The sequence below is a fragment of the Lagenorhynchus albirostris genome, chromosome 9 (assembly GCF_949774975.1).
Source record: "Lagenorhynchus albirostris chromosome 9, mLagAlb1.1, whole genome shotgun sequence".
NCBI lineage: Eukaryota > Metazoa > Chordata > Mammalia > Artiodactyla > Delphinidae > Lagenorhynchus > Lagenorhynchus albirostris.
The window spans coordinates 8,786,904-8,804,111 of NC_083103.1; the positions used below are offsets into that span (position 1 = coordinate 8,786,904).

Below are 17,208 nucleotides of genomic sequence, written 5' to 3' on the forward strand. Positions count from 1 at the left end.
CCTGTGCCCAATCCATAGGTCACTTGTCATCCCTTGTCTTGCTTGACCTCACAGCAGATTTCGTTCTATTGGTCATGGCCTCCTCCCTTGGTTTCTGAGATGCCACGTGCTTACAGCTCCCTCCCACACTCTGGCTTCTCCTTCTCAGTATCCTTTGGGGTTTCCTGTAAAATGCTATGGTGATCGCTTTGTCCTGCACCCACACCTTCCTCAAGGCTCTACATCGCCCAGAACCTGCTAACTGAACAGCTAACATGACCCTGCGCCTCTGGTCATGACTGACTGGACCAGAGGGCACTTCAGATCCAAACCTCGTTAATCATGTGTTCCCTCCGGGCTGGAATCTGGGTCATGGAGGTTCTAGTCCATCTCTGGTTTCTTGTCCTGAGAAGGCAAGTTAGCATGAAGGTGGGCTGGCCCAGGTAAAAGTAGAGCAGAGAAAATCAGTTGCAGAGAAAGAATGAAGCAGGTGCACAGAGGGGGGAAAAAAAGACATAAACAGATAAACAAATGGTGAGACCATTTGCATTTATTCTTTTTTTTTTAATTTATTTTTGGCTGCTTTGGGTCTTTGTTGCTGCGTGCGGGCTTTCTCTAGTTGTGGCGAGCAGGGAATACTCATCATTGCGATGCGCGGGCTTCCCATTGCGGTAGCTTCTCTTGTTGCGGAGCATGGGCTCTAGGCATGCGGGCTTCAGTAGTTGCAGCATTCAGGCTCAGTAGTTGTGGCGCACGGGCTTAGTTGCTCTGCAGCATGTGGAATCTTCCCCGACCAGGGCTCAAACCCATGTCCCCTGCATTGGCAGGCAGATTCTTAACCACTGCGCCACCAGGGAAGTCCCTGCGTTGATTCTTAATGGATTCCAGGTCCCAATTCCCTCTCAGCCCTGGATGCACTTTCTGCCCCTGGGTTCTATCAACTATTTTGACTTCTCTGAATAAACTTCTTTTTTTCAAAGATAAACTCAAGTGTTTCTGTTCCTTATAACCAAACAATTCCAAAAGCAATTCCTTTATCAGCTCTTAATGATCATCTCTCAAAACTCTTCCTAGGACCTCTTCCTCTAGGATTCTTTACCAGCACTGCCCAGTGAAAATATAACGCAAGCCACTTGTGTAATTTTAAAATTCCTAGTAACTATTAAAAAGATGAAATTAATTTTAATACTATAGTAATATTTTTAGTTAACCCAATATATCTATATATTACCATTTCAACATGTAATCAATAGAAAAGTTATCAATGAGATATTTTATATCCTTTAATTCATACTGAGTCTTCAAAATCCATATGTATTTTACCCTAACAGCATATCTCCATTAGGATTAGCTCAATTCAGGCACCCAGTAGTAGCTAGTGGCTACCATACTGGACAATTCAGACACACAGCAGGGCTTCAATTATCAGCCACGGAGCTAATTACTCTCAAGTCTGTATTTAGATATTTGTGAGAGAGTGCTTAATAAACGTGAACTAAATCATACTGCCCCCACGCTTCAATTTTTTGGTAACGTCCCATCGGGATGAAGTCTAAACTCTGTTACAAGGCCCATCATGTTCAGGCCCCAACCTGCCCCAATGGCTTCAGTTTTTAATACCCTCTACCTTACACCCTGAAATCTAGCCTCATTTCACTTCTTTCGGTTCCTAGACTGCAATAGTTCCTCTTATGCCTGCCCCTCATCCCTGCCCGGCACCTGACTTCTCTCCATCCCACCTCCACAACATTTGACTTAGGGTCAGCTGACAATGGGACCACCAATGTCTCCCCTTGGCTTGAGTGGGTCTCAACCTGCAGGGAGAAGAATTGGGTTCAGTGAAGAACACTGGCTCTCTCACCCCATCCCCATCTTTCAGTTTTCCAGAATTCAGGGTGGCTCCCAGGATGTCCTAGTTGTTCCTGTGCTGTATCCGGGGGTTTACTGCAAAGACACACAGGAAGGGAAGGGAAGATGCCCAGGAAAGCAGCTCCTAGTCACATGTTCAGGACTCCTGGTGACCTGGGATGCTGGTGTCAGGCTGTACTGACCGCCCCCCCCCCCATATATGCCATTCCTCTGGCCATTCCCAACTCCCCATCTGGATTCCACCCTCTCTCCTTGTCTGCTTGTTCCTCCACAACTCCAGCTCCTCCTGCTTTCCCTATTCGCCTCTCTCTGTCCCTGAACTGACTCAGTGAATTGCCACCCAATGTGGAGCACCTCACTTGGGGGGCGTCCTCATACTGAGCCACTTCATTCATTACTAGACTCATATCCAGCCTTTAAATGGCAGTCTTTGGATTCATTTCTAACTTATACACTAGCCATTGGCCAGAGTAGCCAAGCCACAAGGCATAAAGCTCACAGTCTGGCTCCTTGCTCCGAATGTTGTAGACCTGGCGGGCGCTTGGAGTCTGCCAGACCTCTCTCCAGGTCAATCATTTCAACTCACACTTAGGGCCTGTGATCTGAGCAAGAGTGTTTTCTTTATCTGTAAATTATTTTATTTGAAAAGTCTCACAAAATAATCAACACCAAAATCACAGGTAGTCACACACCTTAAATCCCACTTATTTAATGGCATAAAATTATACAAAACCTGGATGTCTCAGAAAGTCTGGGATATGTGATGGCTGCTAACACAGTAGAAGAAGCAATGGAATCAAGAGGCCTGAGTTCTAGATTTGCTTGCTGTGTGATCCTAGACAAATCCCTTGCCTACTCTGGGCCTTGGTCTCCTCATCTGCACAATAGAAGTTTTCACCTGTGTGATGGGGTTCATCACTAATGGCACGTGGTTCTGTGGCTCTTGGCCAGTTGGAAGCCCTCAGATTTGACCCCTTCTCGGTGAGCGTGGCCAGAACTTAAGTCCACATTCCAGTGAGCACAGGGGAGTCCAGCTCCTGGTGTTTAATGACCCAGAATGTCCCTAAAGGATAGTTCCTGGCTCTACAAATCATTTGCCAAGGGAGCAATTCCATCCAGAAACTCTCCATGAGCTGAGAGGCTGGTGGGGAATCCCCTCACTAACCAGATAATTCCAGGAGCCAACCACAGTTCAGTCCCTAGAGTTTCCAGTTGAGCCTTCTCCAGACTTAGGCTGGCTTGGAGCTGGTCAGACACTAGGGAGGGAGCTCTTCTCCCGGGCAGGACTGGACACAGGCTCAGAGAAGAAGGGTGCTTGTAGGGGCCCACAATCTCCCCCACTGCACTTGGCACTCCATTCACTCCCCCATAAGGGCACCAAGTCCTGGCTGGAGACTGGCCCCAGAACCCCCAAGCTGTTTGTCCAGCTGTCCTCACATCCCCAGGCCACAAGGTTCTTATATACCTTGGCCTGGAAAATGTTGTCAGGCATCTGGACACCCATGGGGTCCCAGCCCAGAACCAACACAAGGTGGGAGGAGGGAAGCTGGGCTGAGTCTCATACCTCTCTGGGCCTCCCCTATTCTCTTCTGTACATATGAGGTCACATGGTCACCAAGAGCTCTTTAGCTGGGCAGTCCACACCTCCAGAGTACCAGTTAAGAACTTGGTTGGCTTTGAAGTTAGACAGAATAGGTCTGAACTAGCGTAAGACTTTATGTACCCAGGACTTCGATAAACAATATATACTCCCCCAACTTCATACACAAAAGTGTAGTTTGTGTAAACTGTGCGATGCTAACAGAGCATCTTGACTCCTTACAACAGAAGTCAGAAGTCAAACTGCTTCCCCTCAATAAGACTTGGAGATTTGTGCCCAGAAGAATTGAGAAATGCCCCTTCCCTTCACAGCCCATCAGCTAATTTGTACAGGGCCTGGCATACCTCCTGTAAAACTATGGAACCCTAATAATCCATTGTGTTCAGACATATGCCAAGATCTCTGAAGTGGGCCGGAGGAGCAATCGATGGGTGGCAGATTACAGAGAGGGACAGCCAGAGACCCCAAATGGAAACGCACCACGAAGGGCAAAAGAGAGTCTAATACGGTAACCCAAGCCCAGCGATCGAGTTAGAACATGGTGGGAAAGGGTGTTGGCCTGGACACAGGGAGGCCAGGGTCTTGATTCAGCCACTCCAGTGGCAAAACTGGCTAGGCAGGCGCAGCTAGGGGAAGACTTGCAGCACTTTGGAGCTTGCAAGTCTGTTGTTATTCTGGGGAGGCAGAGGAGTTCTCATGTTCACCTTGCAAACATCTGCCCATTCACATAAGCATGTGGGGATTCTTAGAAATATGTTGGTAGGAGTCATCCGTCTGACTGCGTCGTCCTTTGCCAAGTAGGTGTGGGATTGATCACTATACAAAAGAAGTTTGAGGACATCTTCTAGGGTAGGGTTTCTTAGCACTATTGACATTTTAGCTCCAGAAAATTCTTGGTTATGGAGGCCTGTCCTGTGCACTGTAGGATGCTGAGTAGCATCCCTGGGACTCTACCCACTAGATGCCAGTGGTACCACCACCCCCAGTGGTGACAACTAAAAATGTCTCCAGATGTCCCCTGGGGAAAAATCTCCCCCAATCGGGAATCACAGTTCTGAGGGTAAGATGTGCCTAGGCACATTTTCTCTCTAAAAATCAGTGTGATAGTGTCACCCTTTTACCAGAAACAAATAATAAGAACAGCTCATGATCACTGAGCCACAGGGCAGGAACCACCTTAAGATCTTTACCTGTATTTGTTCATTTAACCCTCCAACAATCCAATGAGGCATACACAACCGTTATCCCCATCTTGCAAACAAGAACACTGAGATACAGAAAGTTTAGCAACTTGCCCATGGCCAGCAAGTGTGGAGTGAGGATTTGGATCCAAGTAAGCTGACTCCAGAGTCCATGGTTTATATAATATACACTATGCAAAGTAAAAGCAAGAAGCTGTAATCCACTCTGTTGACCTCCCCAACCCATGATCCAACCAATCGGATCCCACAGAAACCCATCCAATCAGAGCTTGGCACTGCCCTGAGCAGGAGTGAACTGGACGCAGGAACCAAACCATTGGGGAAATCAAGCAAATGTCTTAGAGTTGTGGCTAAAAGTAAAATAAGTTCATGGTCATTGGGAAGAAGGAGGAGAAGGAGGAGGAGGAGAAGAAGGAGGAGGAGAAGAAGGAGGAGGAGGAGGGGGAGGGGGAGGGGAGGGGGAGGAGGAGGAGGGGAGGAGAAGGAGGAGAGGGAGAAGAAGAAAAAGGAGAAGGAGAAGGAGAAGAAGAAGAAGAAGGAAAAGGAGAAGGAGAAGGAGAAGAAGAGGAAAAAGGAGGAGGGGAGGGGGAGGGGGAGGAGGGGGAGGAGAAGCTATAGACAGAAGACAAGACAAAGGGAAATTTTGAATGGGGATGAGGAAGAGAGTAAAAGCTGAGATACTGGAAGACTCAGTCTACATCACATAAGATGTTGGTCTTAGGTCCCACTGCTTCAAAAGCAGCCTCTGACCTCTACTGTGTCTTCCAATTGAACAAAGCCGTGGTCCTATAAGATGTAAGCTGTCCCCAGAAGACCAAAGACCGGGGTTGCCAATTTTAGCAAATAGTACAGGATAGTGGGAAGTAGCCGCATAGCGCAGGGAGATCAGCTCGGTGCTCTGTGACCGCCTGGAGGGGTGGGGTAGGGAGGGTGGGAGGGAGATGCAAGAGGGAGGGTTTATGGGGATATATGTATACATATAGCTAATTCACTGTGTGATACAGCAGAAACTAACACAACACTGTAAAGCAATTATACTCCAATAAAGATGTTAAGAAAAAAAAAAAAGAATACAGGAAACCCAGTTAAATTTGAATTTCAGATCAATGAATACTTTTTTAGTAGAAGTATGTCCCATGTAAATATTAGGGACATTCTTAACACTAAAGAAAAAAATTTATTTGATGATCTGAAATTCAAATTAACTGGCAACCTGTATTTTCTCTGGCAACCCCTCCCCAAGACGGTCCCTTTGGATCCTGCCCACTAAAAGGGACAGAAGCCCCACAAGAGGCCAGCACACTTCCCAGAGCCCAATCTCCTCACTAAAAGGAAGACAAAAGGTCCCACACTTTCCCCTCCTGCCCCAGGTGCCCAGTACAATCTGCTCCCATCACCCCCACTTCAGTCCACCCTCTCCTGCCCTTTATACCCACGTGGAGAAATTCCACTGATACAAGGATACTTGGAGGGTTAATCCTTCTGATACCAAGTCACACTTTAACTCATTCCCTCCAGGCCAAGGATTAAATACTGCCCCTGTAGGGGTCAGGGCTACAGCAGACCCTGAAAGCTGAGAAACACCCCACACACTCACACCAAGTGAGGAGAGGCTGCCAAGGAAAGGGAGGGACGGAACAAGGAGAGAGAAGAAAGGAGGGGCTGCCTGGCCGGGCTGCTGTCCCCCCTACAGAGCCAGCTCAGATTCAGTTCCAGGAGCAGCTTGGCTGCGGAAGCAACGGCAGTCCCTCTCCACCAGGGAAGGGCAGCGGGCGGACCGGCACACAGACGGAGGGCCTGGGACTGGAAGTCCTCAGCCCCCAGCCTCTCGGCCAGGCCTGGCCCCATGGCCTTCAATGACCTCCTGCTGCAGGTGGGGGGCGCCGGCCGCTTCCAGCAGATCCAGGTCACTCTGGTGGTCCTCCCCCTGCTCCTGATGGCCTCCCACAACACTCTGCAGAACTTCACCGCCGCTGTCCCCACCCACCACTGCCGCCCGCCTGCCGACACCAACCTCAGCAAGGACGGGGAGCTGGACGCCTGGCTGCCCCGGGACAGGCAGGGGCGGCCCGAGTCCTGCCTCCGCTTCACCTCCCCCCAGCGGGGGCTGCCCTTTCCCAACGGCACAGAGACCAATGGCACGGGGGCCACAGAGCCCTGCACCCACGGCTGGATCTATGACAATAGCACCTTCCCTTCCACCATCGTGATGGAGGTGAGGAGACCTGGGCCCCTCTGTACACCATCCAGAGTGTGCTTTCCCCTCTGACACACACACACACACACACACACACACACACACACACACACACAGTCTCAAATTCTCCAGAGGCCAAGATGGGAAAATGGAGAAAGGGGTTCAAGATGGGGGTCTTTGTAGGAAAGGGGGAGGTGGGAGTTGTAGGGGTCAAGAAAAGTCTCTCAGCTCCTGGGGCCAAAGAGAAGAGTCAGGGGAAGAGGGTGACACAGGCCTCAGAGGACCAGCCGGAAGGAGGGCAAGGGGCTGCCCTGCAGCCCAGGCTCGCCTTGGCCTGACCCTTGCCCCCTCTCCCCACAGTGGGACCTCGTGTGTTCTCGTAGGGCCTTACGCCAGCTGGCTCAGTCCTTGTACATGGTAGGGGTGCTTCTCGGAGCCATGATATTCGGGCACCTGGCAGACAGGTCAGTCCTGGGCAGGGCCAAGGAGCCGGGCTGGGACTGGGGGCTCCTCAGCTGGGCTTGGGGGGCCTAGGTGGGAGGTTGGCATCACCAGCTGGGGCTCATCTGAGGACCTATAGCACAGCCTCATGATCAGTCAGGGGTCCTGCAAAGACCCCCACCCCAGGGACTCACCCAGGGCAAGCGCCCCTCTTCCAGCTTAGCCTGGCCCTGCTGGTCCTCAGGACCCGTGTTGCAGGTCTTCCTTCCCCCGACAGGCTGGGCCGCCGGAAGGTGCTCATCTTGAACTACCTGCAGACGGCTGTGTCAGGAACCTGCGCCGCCTTTGCTCCCAACTTCCCCGTCTACTGCGCCTTCCGGCTCCTCTCGGGCATGTCGCTGGCTGGCATTTCCCTCAACTGCATGACACTGAGTGAGGGAGGCCGGAAGGGCAAGGCAGGCCCCTACCCACTCCCTTCCGACCACCCAGCCCTGCAGCCCCTTTCCAGCCTCCTCTCCCAGCCCACCCCTCCTGCACTCAGCCTGTCCTGCCCTTCCAGCCAACATAACAGCCTTTTTCCCGGGGCTCACACCTTCCTGACCTCTCATTTAAACATGTGATTGCAAAGTCCATTGTTAGGGCCAAGTAATTCCCATCAATGACTGAAGCAGACAACAGGCCCTAGGCAGCGGTGAGGACTGTCTCTGAAAGATAATCACATCCCTCCAGAGGGGCCACAGCCACTCAGCTCCTCCAGCCAAGAAGTCTCGGGGCTGTCAGATCTTCCCCCACCCTTTTTTATCAGTGTAAAATATCCCAATTTTTTTTAACATTTGTAATTAATTCTCATATTTTTAACATAGGGCAAGCCAGCATCATATAGACCAAACACATTTATGGACTGAGCATGGCCTATCCATGAGTCATCAGTGTGCCTCCTTGGATAAGTCACCCGCCTTCTCCCTGTTTCTCAGATGAGGAACCTGAGGCTGGGGAGAAGGGAAAGGATTTACCCAAGCCCAGAGGGGAATCTAAGGATTTGGGATTCTCCAGACTAGGGCTGGGGCAGGACACCTAGAGAATCCAGTCCCAAAGGCCAATCTAAGTCTTCAAGCCACTGCCCCAGCTGCCAAATCAGGAGCCCACAAGGAACGAAACTGGACCTCTTCAGACAGAAGCAGAGAGGTGGTCCCACTCCCACCTCAATTCTCCAGAGTAGAGGAAAGCTACTGTCTCCTCTGCGTTGCTCTGGCCACTGAGGCTGAAATCCAGCCCAGACTGAGAAGGACCAGAGGGGCGGGTGCTGTTGAGGATGGAATGAATGGTCAGAGATGCTCTGAAGGGAAAGAGGACCCCGGCCAGGACAGTAGGTTGGAGAGGAGCAAAAACACACACAAGTCTTGGGGATTCCAAACCTCCCTCCCGTCCCCACCTCCATCACAAGCCCCCCACTCCCCCGCCCATGGCCCCCAACCTCGTTTGATGTATCTTCCACTGAGCTTTGGGACAGACCAAGGTTTGAACAGAGAGAGGGGTCTTGGCGGGCTCCACGGGTCTCCACCCACCTGGCACACAGTAAGTTCCACCACTCTGTTCTAACCCTCTTTTCAGATGTGGAGTGGATGCCCATCCACACGCGGGCCTGCGTGGGCACCCTGATTGGCTATGTCTACAGCCTGGGCCAGTTTCTCCTGGCTGGTGTGGCCTATGCTGTGCCCCACTGGCGCTACCTGCAGCTGCTGGTCTCCGTGCCCTTTTTTGCCTTCTTCATCTACTCCTGGTGCGTGGGGCCCAGAGGGATGCGAGGGACAAGACTTCCCCCAGGTGTCGCCCGCAGAATCAGAGAAGGTCAAACCCAGGCCAGTGACTCAGTGTGACCAATGGGGAAACTGAGGCTCTGGGGGGAAGGACTTGCCCCAGGGTGTCTGGTTCTCTGGCTTCCCCAGCTCCCCCCAGCTCTCCAGCCTACCTGCCCTGCTCCCTATACCCAGCACCCAAGGGCTGAGCTCCCGTGTTGGGGAATAAGTCATCACCAAGTTGGGCACTGCCTTATGGTCCTAGAGATTGGGGTGTGGCAAAGTCCTGGGTTCCCAATCTTACATAAAGTCCCACTGCAGACCTCTGGAAAGCCCATGCCCTACCTCCAGCCCCAGTGACTGGAACTGAAGCCACGCCAACACCCACGCTCACCCCTGCTCCCAGGTTCTTCATCGAGTCGGCCCGCTGGTACTCCTCCTCTGGGAGGCTGGACCTCACCCTGAAGGCCCTGCAAAGAGTGGCCTGGATCAATGGGAAGCGGGAAGAGGGGGCCAATCTAAGTATGGAGGTGAGACCCCTGAGACCTCCCATGACACCGCACCAGGGCTCCATCCCTAAACCCAGGACTCACAGGGCTTCTCTGAGTGAGGAGCTAGGCTGGGAGGAGCTCCTATGGAAGTCCAAGCCCTGAGCCCGGTCCATCCCGGCAGGTGCTCCGGGCCAGTCTGCAGAAGGAGCTGACCCTGGGCAAGGGCCAGGCCTCGGCCGTGGAGCTGCTGCGCTGTCCTGCCCTTCGCCGCCTCTTCCTCTGCCTCTCCATGCTGTGGTAGGCCCAGACAGACAGACTGATGGACAGACAGACAAACCAAGAGACTAAAGACTGGTTGGGGAAAGACTGGACGCAGGGGATGGAAGAAGGGAGACAAGAGGGAGGAAGTCTGCAGACCAGCTATGAGAGGCAGGAATCTCCCACCAGAGAGAGTCTTAAAGAACCAGATGACCTCCAGCCTCAGTTTGCCTCCAATCCCCAAACTGGGCATCAATCTCTCCATATTCTTCTCCTTTTATCAGCTCTGTTCCAATATGGAAACACTTCATCAGTACTGATGGCCCGCAGAGTCAACAGAATTACATCACAAAGGCAGAGACAAGGATGGCTTGCAAAACATTGAGAGACATCACTGGCCTTGTGGTGCCTGCCAGAAACACAGGCACAGGCAAAACTCGTCTCTGAAAGTACACTCTGGCCAGGGTTGAGACCAGCCAAAAATCTTCCTTTCCCACTGCAACATCACCCATTACCCCTCTTACGTGCTACTCTCCCAACCCCATCATCATAGCAATCCCATGACAATTAAGAGAAACATGGTCAGAAGGAACAATCCTGCCAATGAATTCTTTGCTTCCAATTTGGGCTTTACTCCAGGTTGTGGGTTCTGTCCAACAACCTGAGCTTTATATTCTGGGCTCTTGACATCTTAAGAAGCACAACCACAATCCCAGGACCACGGACAGGTCCTGGAACACTCTGGCCTCTCCCAACACCTTGGCCCTAAATACATGGCTTTGGATATCCACTTGTCCTCCCTCAGTCCAGTATCAATAGATAAAATAAAGACTAAAACTGTGTAAATCCTACATGGCAACTAAGTGAAAATTCCCTAATACACTGGGGACACGATCAGAAGACTGAGAAATCTGGGGTATTGGAGGACTACCCCAATACTTAAAGTGCATACTAAATGACAGAAGAAACATTAGGCAAGGTAGATTCCAGGTTCTTAAACAGGGTAACCTGTGCAGCTCACCCCTGTTCTGGACGAGCACTCCCCTGTCTTTAATCTTCCTAACAAACTCCATACCCCTTATCCCTCCCCACCAGGTTTGCCACTAGCTTTGCCTACTATGGGCTGGTCATGGACCTGCAGGGTTTTGGGGTCAGCATCTACCTAATCCAGGTGATCTTTGGTGCTGTGGACCTGCCTGCCAAGCTTGTGGGCTTCCTTGTCATCAACTCTATGGGCCGCCGGCCTGCCCAGATGGCCTCACTGCTGCTGGCAGGCGTCTGCATCCTGATCAATGGGGTGGTACCCCAGGGTGAGCACCCGTGGACATCTTGGCCCCTCATCCTTGGCCACACCCCCAGACATGACCCAACTTCTCAGCCCGCACTCCCGAGATCTGCTGACCCCCTCTCTTCTCTCTAGATCAGTCCATTGTCCGAACCTCCCTTGCTGTGCTGGGGAAGGGCTGCCTGGCTGCCTCCTTCAACTGCATCTTCCTGTACACTGGGGAGCTGTACCCCACAGTGATCCGGTGAGTGGGAGCTTAATGGGAGGGGCTTGGGGACAAGACATTCCCCCGCACACAGGTCAGACCCAGAGCACAGTCCAGTATGCCCCAGCCCAAGGCCCCCTCCCAGCACCTAACAGTGAAAGGTCTATATCAGCCGCTCAGTACACACCTAGGCTGCCCACTAACCTCTTACCTGACATAAGGGGAAGATTTGAGCCACCAACTGGGACAGGGTTGGAGGCCAAGAAGACACATCTCAGAGGCAGTTAATTGAAGTCCCCTCCTTGATCTCCAAAGCACAAGTTAGAAGCTGCCACAAAATCTAAATTCCATCTTTAACCAAGTAGTATGTCTAAAACCAAAGACCACAAACATGAAAGTAATTTTTTATCACAGAGCAACCACTTAATAACGGTGGTTCTGGGAGTTGTATGGATAAACACAGCACTGCTTTTTTGAGTGCCAAGTTTGCAGGGAGGGGGTATTTTTGCATTAAGACACCAGAAACACATATCTATTTTAAGAATGGGATGCAAAACAACAACAACAAAAAATAGAATGGGGTGCAAAATTCATATGAGATGTCAAAGAAATGCCAGGCTTCCCTAGGCTACTTGGAATGAGAACCGCAAGGGGTCATGGTTACTGTCCTGTACCTTCAAAGGATTTCAGCTGAAAGAACAATAGTATAAAGTAGTACTATGTGCCAGGCACTGTCAAACTGCTTACAAATATCAACTCTTTTGGTCCTCATAACAAGCTTATGAGGTAGGTACTATGATAATTCCCATTTTCCAAATGAGAAAACTGAGCCACAGAGAGGTTAAGTGCCTTGCCCAAGGTCACACAGCTTATAAGTCAGGAAGCTTAGATTTGAAAGCAAGCAGTTTATCTCCCTAGTCAAAGTTTTTAACCTCTGCTCTCATAGAGAATGTTCTTAACGTGCAGAGTCCAGGTCCCTTCCCCTGGGGATTCTAATCCAACAGGTCTGTGTGGAGCTGGGGCAACTGTAAATCAAATCCCTCAGGTGATCTGAGAACAACTGGCCGCACTAAGCTAACTCAACAGTTCAGGAAACTGTCCAGAGAGGGCAAGAGACTTGCCCAAGGTCACAGAGCAAGTTAAAGGCAGAGGCAAAATTCAATCCCCTGATTCTCTGCCCAGAGCCTTTCCCAACCTGTTTTGGTTTTTTTTTTTAATCTCCAAAGTAAATGCCAAATTGGTTAGCTAATCAAATGGGGAACAGAGCAGGCACCAGTGGGTCTGGGCCCGAGCTGCCCTGGGTCTGGGCCCGAGCTGCCCTGGCCCCAAATTCAGCCAGAACCGCAGCATTCATGCCAGAACTCTAACCGGCACCCGTCCCCCTGGGTCCCGCAGGCAGACAGGCTTGGGAATGGGCAGCACTCTGGCCCGAGTGGGCAGCATTGTGAGTCCACTGGTGAGCATGACCGCCGAGATCTACCCCTCCGTGCCTCTCTTTATCTACGGCGCTGTCCCCGTGGCCGCCAGCGCTGCCACTGCCTTCCTGCCGGAGACCCTGGGCCAGCCCCTGCCAGACACTGTGCAGGACGTGGAAGACAGGTGGGCCTCCACCCAGAGACAGCAGGGACTCTCCCCGGGTCACACATCCAGGCTGGGGTGGCATTAAGACTCAAACCCAGGCCTCCTCTTCCAGGCCAGGGCTCTTTGTCCCTGTGTCCCCAATAGGCTGAGAGTCTCCTGGAGTCCTTCCTGGGGCTCGCGGCTCCAGGGAGTGGTAGATGCTTGGGGCAGAGAGCTGGTAGCTGGGCACAGCTGAATGGAGAGCCCCCTGGGAGCCCCAGGCTGGCCTGGGGGCTGCATACCGAGGGCACCACTCTCCTGCCCACCCACCCACCCCGACCTGCCACAGGAGGAGAGGGAAGAGGAGGCAGCAGCGACAGGAGCGAAAGCAGATGGTCCCGCTCCAGGCCTCAGCACAAGTGAAGGACGGACTCTGAGCGCTGAAAAGGAGTCTTACAGAGCCCTAAAGGAAGACAGGATCCTACAGGTCCTGGGCCACTCGCAGGAGAAGGGGGAAGGGGGAATGGTGGCCCAAGTGCTGGGGCTATGGTTCAGGGAGCACTCCCCAGGGGTCCCTCTCTCTGAACAGACACCATGAAGACCGCATATTAAAAGGTTTGTGTGCAGCACCTCCCTTTGTCTCTCCTGTCTCAAAAGTAACAGCCACTCCGCTTCAGCCAGCTTCCAGTCCAAAAGAGCATACAATCCGGTCCCCCCACCCTCAATCCCCAGGACTTTACAAACCATCCCAGGCAACTGGAGAAGAACCTCTTACCTCGGCCCCCTCCCCTGGCCCTGCTTTCCTCCCTCTTCCCTCCTTCCTTCTCTAACCTATCTAATTATTGCTATTTCTGAGTTTTAAATCCCTTACACTCCACCCCTTCCCTATCAGGCTGGAAACTGACAAGGGACTAAAATGAAAGCAGCCAATCAGAGGCTTTGTTTCAGGATCCTCCCTCTCTGTGAAAGCTCCTGGGAACTTCTGGCAGCAAAGGAGGAGAAAAAAGAGAGCAGCTGTGACGTCAGGATGCTGATCCCTGCTCCTCTGGATTCCAGCAGGGTCTGGACTCAAAACCAGTTTGCCACTTCCAGCTGTGCACCTGGAGATTCAGCCTGCTAGCTGTCCTAACCCTCCGCACTGCACTTCCCGGCCTTTCTTTGCTGCTCTGCCTCCAGCGGGCCCTGGGTTGGTGGAGGGGAAGGAGGAGGAAAAGGGAGGGTGGAACCCAGCCAGAGAGCCACCTCTGAGTGCTAATTTGGTGCCAGGCACGGTCCTAAGCACTTTGCATGTATTAACGCATTCAGTCCTCCCAGGAGCCTTCTAGAGATAAGTGCTGGTATTATCCCCATTTTACAGGGAAGGAGATCAAGGCACAGAGTGGTTAAGTAACTTGCCCAAATTCACACAGCTATTAAATTGCAGAGTCAGGGTTAGAAGCAGACCACGTGGAATGTGTGCGCCAGGACACCCCCCCCTCCCCACCAAATGCCCCGGGGGCTGTGAGGTGCTGAGACTTTGGCCTCTTCCACCCCCAGGGCTGTGCTTCTACTCCTCCCTCCTGAGCTGAAAAGAGACCGAGAAGGGGGGGGTGGGGGTGGGGGAGACCGGATCACATGGTAGGAACCATGTGAAAGGAGGGATAGAAGGCAGTTTAGGGATCACAGCCAGGAAAAGAGGAATATCCAGTCACCTACATCAGCAAGGGAGCTCCCTTCAGGGAGGCTGGGGGTGGGGGGTTAGAGTGGGGAGGCCATGGGAAAAGATAGTCCTCTTAACACCCACAGGTGGCAGGAAGGAGGGGGCCAGCCGTGCCCTCTAGTACGTGTACTTGCTTAGTCATGCTTGTCTGCTGACACACTGCCCCTTACTCTTTCCCCTGCAAGCGACCCAGCCGCCCAGACCCTCGTCCCCTGGAGAAAGTTCACACTCTCAAGCTGTACACATTGCCTTCCAGGTGGGACCCGAGGGCTCGAGCTGAGTCAGGGCAACCTGGAGAGGGAAGGTGGCCTGGAGCTCCCCTGAAAAAGCCACAAAGCCCTGGGAGAGCTCAAGGCAGCTCAGAAAGCCAGAGGACAGACTGGGCAGAGCTGAAATCACCGTAACCCACCCCACATCCTGGAACATCTGAAACCTCGGTGTTCCCCGATGGTGCTGACACTCCCATGCTCCCCAAGAATTTCTTGGCCATTGTAGGACCCAGTAGATGCCGGAGCACCACCAGCCCCACCCCTGCTGCTGTTTCTCAGGCAGTGTTGCCCTCGTGGCTGATGAGGGGCACCTAGGATGGCATCTTCTGCTTCTGCAGATGTAGGGGTTTGGGGACCAGTGATTTGCCCTACCCCTGCCTCAAAACCCTGCTAGCAGCTCTGACATGTTCTGATTCCTGTAGGTCTGTCATCTCTGTGCTTAGATCACCTGGTACCTGCATCTGTCTCAACCAGAGCCAGTCCCTGGCCTGTCCCAGCTGCATACACCCCCAACTGGTAAAGACCTGGTGCTGACTCAGGTGGCTTGCACCATCTGCACGGACTCCGTTTCCCCAGCTCCTGGCCTGAGACTTCCTGCACTCACCCCATGCCCTTGACCAAATGGAATTCTACCTTCCTCCCACTCTTAAGTCACCAGTAAGTGACTTCTGACCGGGTCTCCCCAAGGAGTCAGCCCCCAAACACTGGCTCACATCTCATCCTCTTGCCTTGGAGGGCCAAGTTCTAATACAGTCATGCACCACCCCAGTGGCCACAGATGCTGTCCCCAGTTTTGAACACAAGGTCCCATCTTCAGCCAGGGTAGGTAGAACCTTTGAGACCACCCTCAATTTCTCTGCCTACAGCCTTGAGCACTTCCTGGACAGGAAGGCACATTCAAGAGGTTCTTCACCTGCATGACGCTGGTAGAGGGCTCACGGGAATCCACCTTCCCAGGGCCCCACCCTTGCATCCCAGGTCCCACCTCAACAACTCAAGCTTCAGTCCACACCCACACCAAGCTCCTCCATCAGGCTCTTCTCCCCACTTCCCAGGAGTTACATGGCCCCTTGGAGAGCAGATGCCCAGCCAGTTAAGCTTTCATTTCGTGTGGTAGGCTGAATAATGCCCCCCAAAGATGTCCACATCCTGATCCTGGAACCTGTGAATATGTTACCTTACATGGTAAAAGGGACTTTGCAGATGTGAATAAGTTAAGGATCTTGAGATGGAGAGATTATCTTGGATTACCTGGGTGGGCCTGGTGTGATCACAATAGTGATTTTTTTTTAATAAATTTATTTATTTTATTTTTTGGCTGCTTTGGGACTTTGTTGCTGTGCACAGGCTTTCTCTAGTTGCGGCACACGGGGGTTACTCTGCGTTGCAGTGCGCAGGCTTCTCTTCTTGTGGAGCACGGGCTCTAGGCGTGCGGGCTTCAGTAGTTGTGTCACATGGGCTCAACAGTTGTGGCTCACGGGATCTAGAGCGCAGGCTCAGTAGCTGTGGCGCACAGGCTTAGTTGCTCCGCGGCATGTGGGATCTTCCCGGACCAGGGCTCGAACCCATGTCCCCTGCATTGGCAGGCGGGTTCTTAACCACTGCGCCACCAGGGAAGTCCCAACACAATAGTCTTTTTAAGAGAGAGGCAGGAGATCAGAGTGGGTAGTGGGCGATGTGACAACAGAAACAAGAGGTCCTAGTGATACAGGAAGGGACCTCAAGCCAAGAAATGCAAGCAGCCTCTAGAAGATGAAAAAGGCAAAGAAATGAATTCTCCTCCGAAGCCTCGAGAAGGAATGTAGCCATGCCAACACATTGATTTTAGACTTCTGACCTCCAGAACTCTAAGAAAATTAATGTGCGCTGTTTTAAGTCACTAAGTTTGTGGCAATGTGTTACAACAGCAGTAGGAAACGAATACACACCCCTTATTCTCAGACTCCTCCAGGAGTCTCAAACTGGCCCATAGAGCTTTTATTTTCCCATGCATTATGTTTTTGGTGGGGATAGGGCTGTACTGTCCAAATCACCATAGGCCTCACCGCTGTCTATTGTCTTACATCTGACAGATTCACATATTTACGTTGCCCTCTGACCCTTGTAGCCAGTTAAGTTTAGGACTCCTAGACCCCTCTCTGTTTAACCCCTACCTTACCTTCACATTTTTTAAATTGTTGAAGGAAAGATTTTTGTTATAGGTATAGAGAGCCAAAGAAAAACACTGGGTGGGCCCCATTGCCCCATTGTTCCTCCTCTTTCAAGAAAACCACTTAATGTTATTCTCTGAGATGTGACCGTCTCCATGTAGTTCATGCTGTAATCATGGAACAGTAGCTGACTCCACTGCAAAAAGC

The 17,208-nt window shown here is 52.0% G+C and overlaps 1 protein-coding gene across 4 annotated transcripts; it reads left to right on the forward strand.

The window, feature by feature from the left end:
* The first annotated feature begins 6,496 nt into the window (after positions 1-6,496).
* SLC22A6 (solute carrier family 22 member 6) lies at positions 6,497-13,320 on the forward strand. Of its 4 annotated transcripts, none has more exons than XM_060157641.1 (10): positions 6,497-6,865; positions 7,208-7,311; positions 7,566-7,720; positions 8,900-9,068; positions 9,491-9,614; positions 9,757-9,872; positions 10,929-11,143; positions 11,254-11,362; positions 12,719-12,979; positions 13,239-13,320. In XM_060157641.1, the coding sequence occupies exons 1-10, from the start codon at positions 6,497-6,499 to the stop codon at positions 13,318-13,320; spliced, it is 1,704 nt and encodes a 567-aa protein (XP_060013624.1). The 4 variants fall into 4 exon arrangements, with proteins under 4 accessions (XP_060013624.1, XP_060013625.1, XP_060013627.1 ...); XM_060157642.1 differs by having other exon boundaries at positions 12,719-12,922; positions 13,236-13,320; XM_060157644.1 differs by having other exon boundaries at positions 12,851-12,979.
* Positions 13,321-17,208: the final 3,888 nt, after the last annotated feature.

Bases quoted from the DNA above. Each gene is read 5' to 3' on its own strand.
- SLC22A6 (XM_060157641.1), top strand. From the start codon at position 6,497: ATGGCCTTCAATGACCTCCTGCTGCAGGTGGGGGGCGCCGGCCGCTTC. The intron at 7,312-7,565 runs GTCAGTCCTGGG...TTCCCCCGACAG, and splicing joins TTCGGGCACCTGGCAGACAG to GCTGGGCCGCCGGAAGGTGC. The intron at 12,980-13,238 runs GTGGCATTAAGA...CCACAGGAGGAG, and splicing joins GGTCACACATCCAGGCTGGG to AGGGAAGAGGAGGCAGCAGC.